The following is an 8879-nucleotide window of genomic DNA, read 5'->3' on the forward strand; positions in this document are numbered from 1 at the left end:
GGAGGGCAGAGAGATACCATCGGAGAGATTGATTTGCACATCCAAATGGGGCCTGCTGAGTTTAACACTAAGTTTCATGTTATGGATATCCATCCTAGCTACAACCTGCTTTTGGGAATACCATGGATATACGGGGCAAAGGCAATTTTATCACCCCTTCATCAATTATTGAAGTTCATTTAGAAAGATCATAAAACAGCCATCCAAGGAGAAGAAAGTCGAGCGAACCGTCCCAATGGTTATGTGCCGGTGATTGAAGATGTTCCAAAAGGTAGCAGTTTCTATACAGTGGAAATTGTAAAAGCTGCAGAAAAAGATTCGACACCCCAAATATCAATGCCTTCTGTCTACAAAATGATTGTAACCGTGATGTTAAGAAATGGGTTCAAACTTGATCGAGGCTTGGGCAAGAATTTACAAGTAATTATCGAGACTATTGCGATCCCAGAGAGAAGCTCTGAGCATAAGAGTCTGTTTAGGCCCTTGACACTCCTGTTTTAGTCATTTCCCATACGAGAGATGTCAGATGATGATGGTCTTGGGGATGGGATAGGAGATTTGTTTGAAGGATTCAATGCTGTACTAGAAGATCTCCCAGAGTCCAGCGGGGTGAAGCAGATTGCGCTAGGGGAGGGTTTGCAAAATTGGACCTCCACTCCACTCATAACCTGTCGCCCATCGTGGTAGATGAAAGGGCAATTACTAATAGTTTTGAAATCGATGATGATTTGGAGGAGGCCCTGCGATCCAAATTTTATATCTCAAAACTTTATTTTCGTATCTTACTACTTTTAAAAAAGGCGAGGGCTTGTATTTGTGCAAGTCACAAGCCATGGTGTTGTAATTATTTCTCAAATTTTAATGAAAAGGCCTTCATTTATTTGGAAAACTATATTAGTTCTAAAATGCTCCTAGTCATATGTTTTGTTATTTTCTTATCATCTAACTTAGTTTGTTTGTCCATTACAGTAACAGTAGCTTAAAACCTGCCAATATTGTGTCATGTCAAAGCCTGAACAAACAAAATGAAGGGGACGATGATGGTTGAAAGGACGATGATGAGGAACGATTAGTTAAGGATACGGAGGAATTTGAGAATCGCGAAAAACCCAATCTGGAAGAAACTGAAACAGTCAACTCAGGAGATCACGATAAAATCAAAGAGACCAGTATCAGTGTCCACCTCGCGGTGCCACAAAGGGAAGAGCTCATCCACCTGTTGTGGGAGTATATCGACGTGTTTGCTTGGTCCTATGATGATATGCCAGGGTTGATCACCAGCATTGTGTCACATAAATTGCCGATAAATTCTGAGTTTGATCCAGTCAAGCAAAAAATGAGAAAATTCAAGCCAGATTTAAGTCTAAAGATCAAGGAAGAAGTGACCAAACAAATTCGGTCTAAGGTTTTCGAGGTCACAAAATATCCGACATAGTTGGCCAACATCGTCCCTGTGCCAAAGAAGGACAGCAAGATTCGAATTTGTGTTGACTATAGATACTTGAACAGATCCAGTCCTAAAGATAATTTTCCATTGCCCAACATCCACATTCTCATCAATAACTGTGTGAAACATGAAATGCAGTCATTCATTGATTGTTTCGCCGGCTATCATCAGATACTGATGGATGAGAAAGATGCAGGAAAAATGGCTTTTATTACGCCCTGGGGTGTTTATCATTACAACATAATGTCGTTTGGTCTCAAGAATGCAGGTGCGATATATATGAGGGCCATGGCGATGATTTTCCATGATATGATTCATAAGGAGATTGAGGTGTACGTGGATGATGTAATTATCAAATCCCGTGAGAGTTCAGATCATCTAAATCATCTGGAGAAATTCTTTAATAGATTAAGAAGTTATAGTTTGTAGTTAAATCCTGCTAAGTGTGCTTTTGGTGTGCCATCGGGGAAGTTGCTGGGGTTTATAGTCAGCAGAAGGGGCATCGAGATATCCCCATCCAAAATCAAAACAATTCAAGACTTGCCACCGCCGAGGACCAAGAAAGAAGTTATGAGTTTCCTGGTCGTCTGAATTACATTAGTAGATTCATTGCTTAATCAACAGTCATATGGGAGCCAATTCTTAAGATGTTGAAGAAAAATGCACTGAATGAGTGGACAGAAGAATGTCAGAGAGCTTTTGATCGCATCAAGGAATACTTATCTGCACCACCGGTTTTGGTCCCACCGAGAGAAGAAATTCCATTATTGCTTTACCTGTCAGTCTCAGAAAATGCTTTCGGATGCATCCTCGGGCAACTTGATGAGACCAGCACGAAAGGGAAAGCCATTTACTACTTGAGTAAAAAGTTCATACCATATGAAGCCCGTTACACTCTTATAGAAAGGACATGTTGTGCTTTGACTTGGACGGTACAAAAGTTGAGGCATTATCTGTCATCCTACACAACTTACCTCATCTCGAAAATGGATCCATTGAAGTATATATTCCAGAAGGCCATGCCTACAGGAAAGCTAGCCAAGTGGCAAATATTGATGAGTAAGTTTGACATTGTGTATGTAACACAAAAAACAATCAAGGGGCAAGCCTTAGCAGATCCTTTGCTTGAAAACCCAGTTGATGAGGAATACGAGGAACTTCAGACATACTTTCCAGAAGAGGAAGTTTTGTTCGTAGGAGAAGATATCATGGAAATCTACTCCGGATGGAGGCTATTTTTTTATGGGGTGGTCAACTTCAAAGGTTCAGGAATTGGAGCAGTTTTGGTGTCAGAAATGGGCCAGCTTTATCCGGTAACTGCTAAGTTACGTTTTCCATGCACCAACAACATGGCTGAATATGAAGCTTGCATCTTGGGGCTCAAATTGGCACTTGATATGGGTGTTCGTGAATTGCTAGCCATTAGAGATTCAGATTTGCTGATTCACCAGGTACGGGGAGAATGGGTGGTCAAAAACTCCAAGATTACTCCTTATGTGGAGCTGGTGCAAGAATTATGCAGAAGATTCAAGAATGTTGATTTCAGACATATCCCACGGACACAAAACGAGTTTTCTGATGCTTTGGCCATGATATCTTCCATGATTCAGCACCCGGATTAGAGTTACATCGATCCTTTGGAAATAAGCCTGAAGGAGCAACCCGAGCATTGCATACACGTGGAAGAGGAGCCTGATGAAAGGCCTTGGTACTATGACATTAAGAGGTATTTGTAATCTGGAATATATCCTGAAGAGGCTAGTAACAACCAAAAGAAGAAAATCCGGCGTTTGGCAAAGAATTACTTTCCAAGTGGAGAAATTCTTTTTAGGAGGACTCCTAATTTGGGATTGCTAAGATGCGTCGATGCGGCAGAAGCCAATAAGTTGATAAACGAGGTACACGCTGAAGTTTGTGTGCCCCACATAAATGGGTTTATCCTTTCCAGAAAGATCCTGAGAACCGGTTACTTCTGGATGACTATGGAAAATGATTGTAGTAAGTTTGTGCAGAGATGTCCAAAATGTCAAATACACGGAGATCTGATTCGAATGCCTCCATACGAGCTTCACACAATGAATTCTCCTTGGATTTTCATAGCTTGGGGCATGGATGTTATCAGACCAATAGAGCCATCGGCATCAAATGGACATAGATTTATTTTAGTCACCGTCGATTATTTCACTAAGTGGGTTGAAATTGCTTTATACAGAGCCTTCACTAAGAAAGTGGTTGCAGATTTCATCAGTAATAACTTGATTTGCCGATTCGGAGTGCCGAAATTGATTATTATTGATAATGGGGCAAACTTGAACAGTCACTTGATGAAAGAAATTTGTGATCAGTTCAAGATTGTGCATTACAACTCAACAGCGTTTCGTCCCCAAATGAATGGAGCCGTAGAAGCTGCTAACAAGAATATCAAGAAGATCTTGAGAAAGATGGTCGAAAATGATAGATCATGGCATGAGATGTTACCTTACGCCTTGCTAGGGTATCGAGCAACAGTTCGAACCTCCACAGGAGCAACTCCCTATTTACTAGTTTACAAGAATGAAGCTGTGATACCCGCTGTGGTCAAAATACCTTCCCTAAGGATTATTCAGGAAGTTGGACTGAGTAACGAAGAATGGATCCGTGCTCGCTATGAACAATTCATGTTAATTGATGAAAAGAAAATGGCCGCTGTATGCCATGGTCAGCTGTATCAACACAGAATAGTTTGTGCCTTTAATAAGAAGGTAAGAACTTGAGTATTTGAAGTGGGGCAACTGGTTCTCAAATGAATATTCCCTCACCAAGAGGAGTACAAGGGCAAGTTTGCTCCAAACTGGTAAGGGCCATACATAGTTCGCAAGGTGCTATCTAGAGGAGCTCTGATTTTGTCTGAGATGGATGGCACAGAGTGGACCAAACCAATCAATTTTGATGCGGTAAAGAGATATTATGTTTGAATGATGTTCTAGTTTTTGTGTTTTCTTAGTTTGTTTGGAATCACCTTTGTAATAATGTTGTTTGCTAGTGTGTAACTACCTAGAATCCTTTCCTTTTATCCACGAACTACGTTTGACCTGAATTCCCAAGAAAGGGATACGTAGGCGGCCTATGTTGGCTTCGGTCAACCCTTAGGAAAATTTATCCTTTCCCCCCTAAGTATGAACTACGTGATGACTTGAATTACCAATAAAAGGGATATGTAGGCGGCCTATGTCGGCTTCAGTCAACCCATTGATTTCTTTTGTATATCCCTAGCGTAGCCTAAACTACGTTTGACCTGATTTCTGCTTCACCGGGATACGTAGGCGCCCCAACGGCTCGGTCATATAACCCTAGGAAAGGAAAACTGGGGCAGAATTTTCGAGAAGGAATCTCAAAAATTCACAAGAGAAGATCAACATCCAACAAAGTGAATAAAGATCAGCAAAGACTTCAGATCCGCTCAGATTGGTATTATCTCAAACAAGTTTAAACTGGGGCAGAAATTTTGAGAAAGACCTCAAAATTTCCACCAAATGCCGGAACATATTCCAAATTCCCCAGCACCAGAGGTTAAGGCTTTGGAAACCATCAACTGTAACAAAGTCTGGGTAGACTCAATTTTTGGCTATGATAAAACTACTTGAAGAAACCCTCCAACAATAATCATGAGTTTTGAAAACCATCCATCGGATATAGTCAGAACCGCGAGGAAGACATTCATTAAGCTAGTACATGACATGACTGGCAGAAATTTTCTAAAATTTTACAGAAGTTTTCAAAATTATTTTCAAAAATTTAAGACTATTTTCAAAAATCTTACGATTCACTTACTTAGTACTTGCCTAGACATCATTTGGGATAGAGTGTCAGGGTGAAGGTCTCAATATGGTGGAATGCCCAAGAGATGGCAAGGAGCAAATCAAGGATTGAAGAAGGTCAACATGGAGTAATTTCATTTAACTAATCATTTATCTGTGCATGCAGGGATCAATACGCAAAATGAGAGTCTCTTTCAAAAATTCCCGAGCAAATTGGGAGCCACAACAGATCATTAATGCCCAAGAAAGGTATTTTAGGGCAGCCCTAAAAATAGGTTTAATGCCCATTTATTGAGGACCTTTTGATTTGTCCATCTCATTTCTTGAGATCGTAGGCGACAAACAAAAGCACTTTGTCTTCTTTACACGTATTGTATTTAGAAGTTTCCTAAAAATAGTCGCTAGTAAAAGCCACTTTGTGTCTACTAATTGTCTTCCTTGAGTACAGGTACATGTAGAAAGCAGGACACTGACAAATGAAGCCAGGTAAAATCATTTTATCACTACCACAATGGCCATTGCATATCATTGCCGCAAAGGCCATCATGTATCATTGCTGCAAAGGCCATTACATATCTGTTGACGCGCTAGACACAACGCTAGATTGAGGATATCATCATTATGTAATATCTGTCGATGCGCTAGACACAACGCTGGCGTAGAGGATATCATCAGCATCCAATATATCTGTCGACACGCTAGACACAATGCTGGCGTCGAGGATATCATCAGTATTCAATATTTGTTGACATGCTAGACACAATGCTGGCGTTGAGGATATCATCATCATTCAATATCTGATGACACGCTAGACACAATGCTGGCGTAGAGGATATCATCAACATTCAATAACTGTTGACATGCTAGACATAATGCTGGCTTAGAGGGTATCATCAACATCTAATATATTTGTCGACACGTTAGACACAACGTTGGCGTCGAGGATATCATCAACATTCAATATCTATTAACACGCTAGACACAACACTGGCGTTGAGGATATCATCAACATTCAATATCTATTGACACGCTAGACACAACGCTGGCGTTGAGGATATTATCAGCATTCAATATATCTGTCGACATGCTAGACACAACACTGGCGTCGAGGATATCATCAACATTCAATATATCTGTCGACATGCTAGACACAACACTGGCATCGAGGATATCATCATCTTTTTATGAATCAGCATCTGAATACATTAAGAGCACACGATTTGGAGGGACGCCTTTAGGTCGCTATCTAAGGATGACTGATATATAAGATTTCCTAGCAATTGACAATTTGAAGGTCATCTCTAAGTCATATTATTTGAAATAGGATAGTGTGCAAGATCACCTATGAGTTGATAGCCTGTAGGTCATCTGTAAGCCACAATAACATCCTAATAGGAAGTGTGCAACGCCCAAAAGTTGATAGTTCAAAGGTTATCCGTAAGTCGCAACTAAATCCTTACCGAAAGATATGCAAGATTGTCAAATTGATACGTCCAAGGGTTCTCTATAAGCCGCGTCATATCCAAGATCGATTATGTCCAGGATTACTCAAAGATGATTAATTTGAGGGATTATCTATAAGTCATATTGTATCCAAGATCGGATGATGTGCAGGAGCACATGAAAGCTAGAGATTGGAGGGATATCTGTAAGTCATCTCTTATCCAAAGTCGGATGATGTGCAGGATTACCTAAAAGCTAGAAATTTAAAGAATATCTGTAAGTCGCCTCGTATCCAACATCAAATAATGCACAAGATAATTTAAAGATTGACAATTTAGGAAAAATTTATAAATCGATCATCGGCTACAACCGGAGAGGTTATCATGCCACATACAACAAGTGATATTGGTACAATAAAGGATGACTTCACTTTTTAGGCCACAACTCAAGTGGAGATATGGTAAAAGACTACATACCTCTTTCGTCAATTATGTTTAGTACTAACACTTTTTGCTTGAAGCATTGTTGAGAGCATCCGAGAGGATGAAAATCTCAAATAAAAACCACAGGTGCGGACGACTTCAGGTAGGACACAACACAACGTGGAACTCTTTCTTAGCAGTAAAACGGGATATAGTCTAAAGAGGGACGTCAAAATCTTTGGATGTGAGCTAAAAGATGATCACCACCACCATCCAACCACACCCCTGTTAGAAGGCATGTGGGTATTTCAGAATATTTTGGTTTCAGCTTCACCTTTGGGATATTTTTAAACTCATGCCGACGGTAACCTTCTTCTTTTTTTTTCAAATTCAGGTGGCAACACACTTAGAGTTTTGGAAATTATGTCCAGGTAAGTTCTTGAATATGGATGTGAAGGATCCCACATTTATGGTTAAGAGGTTACAAGCCTCTTTTCTAACCCTCGATCAACTTGTCACTCATTCTGAGCCAAAGATGATCTGAAATAAAAGACTGTTTTTTCTATCAATTGAGTCGAACTACAAGCAGTCTGATTCCCTGAAATCTTGGGGATATGTAGGCTGGGATCTATATAGAAAACTCAACTGCATTCCAACCTCCCCCTAATCCCTTTATTCCCCAGTTTCTCAGTTTTATCAAACACTCTAAAGTTGAGATAACTTGTAAATTTTTTGAAAATCGTGCTTTAAATCAAGCTCTATGAACTACAAGTGGCCTGCATTCTCATGTAACCTGAGATATGTAGGAAATCTAACACCGAGGTCCGGCCATGACTCTATGAAACTCGTGCGAAAACCAACCTCTTTTAGATTCGAATCTATGGTTGGACAAAAATTAGGAACGTCAACCTTCCTTTGCCCAGGGTTACTTACAGTCACCCTACCCAAAGGGAGGGGGCAGCTGTTGACACCTAAGTTTTGCCCTCCATAACTAAATTTAATCCTGAATTTCTTCAGTTTTTAATAAACCAAAATAATTATTTCATCCAAATAAAAAAAAACTTAAAATATTTTTCGTACGATATTTTGTCATTTTAAGTAGCAATTATATACTACCGTGTTCAGTTTTACGAGATTATATAATTTTTTACTTAAATATTTATTTTACAAAATATCGAAAGGCTTATCTTGAAAATAAATTCAAATGATTAAAATCTTAATTTAAATATAATTTATTCTCAAAAATAATTTATTTGGATAAATATGCATTCATTATATTAAATCAAGAAGCTCGGGATTAGAAAAAAAAGGTATTCATTCTTATCGAATTTTAATTTAATTTAGCCAATCTATTAGATTTGACAATAATCGAAAATTTATCATAATTGCAATGCAATTCGTCAATTAGTTTTTAATTTGGTCAAAATAAATAAATATGGCTAAATTTTAAATTCCAATTGGGGTTATATTTTAAATAACCCCAAAATTCTCAAGAACTCTCATAACTTTTACCCAATTCCCATCAAAAAATAAATTCAAATTGTACTATTCCCCCCAACTTTGTCCTTTTCCAATTTTGAAATTCAAAGATTGTACTACATTGTACGATTTCCCCCTACATTATCTTTCACCTCACCTTATCTTTAATTTTTACATTCGAAAAACCCCCCTAAATTCTTTTTCTCCCACATTGGTAGATGACAAGAAATAAATCTCTATCCTTTCCTATAAATACTTTTCTCCCACATTGGTGGAAAAGGAAAAAAAATA

At 38.8% G+C, this 8879-nt stretch overlaps 1 protein-coding gene across 1 annotated transcript in view; it reads left to right on the plus strand.

The window, feature by feature from the left end:
* Positions 1 to 519: 519 nt before the first annotated feature.
* The window catches only part of LOC107869090 (PHD finger protein ALFIN-LIKE 6-like), a 34197-nt gene continuing 25837 nt past the window's right edge, over positions 520 to 8879 (plus strand). Inside the window, exon 1 of the mRNA XM_047411538.1 lies at positions 520 to 634. Within this exon, the coding sequence (XP_047267494.1) occupies positions 520 to 634 (115 nt within the window). The remainder of the gene's footprint in view (positions 635 to 8879) is intronic.

The sequence above is a fragment of the Capsicum annuum genome, chromosome 4 (assembly GCF_002878395.1).
Source record: "Capsicum annuum cultivar UCD-10X-F1 chromosome 4, UCD10Xv1.1, whole genome shotgun sequence".
Lineage (NCBI taxonomy): Eukaryota > Viridiplantae > Streptophyta > Magnoliopsida > Solanales > Solanaceae > Capsicum > Capsicum annuum.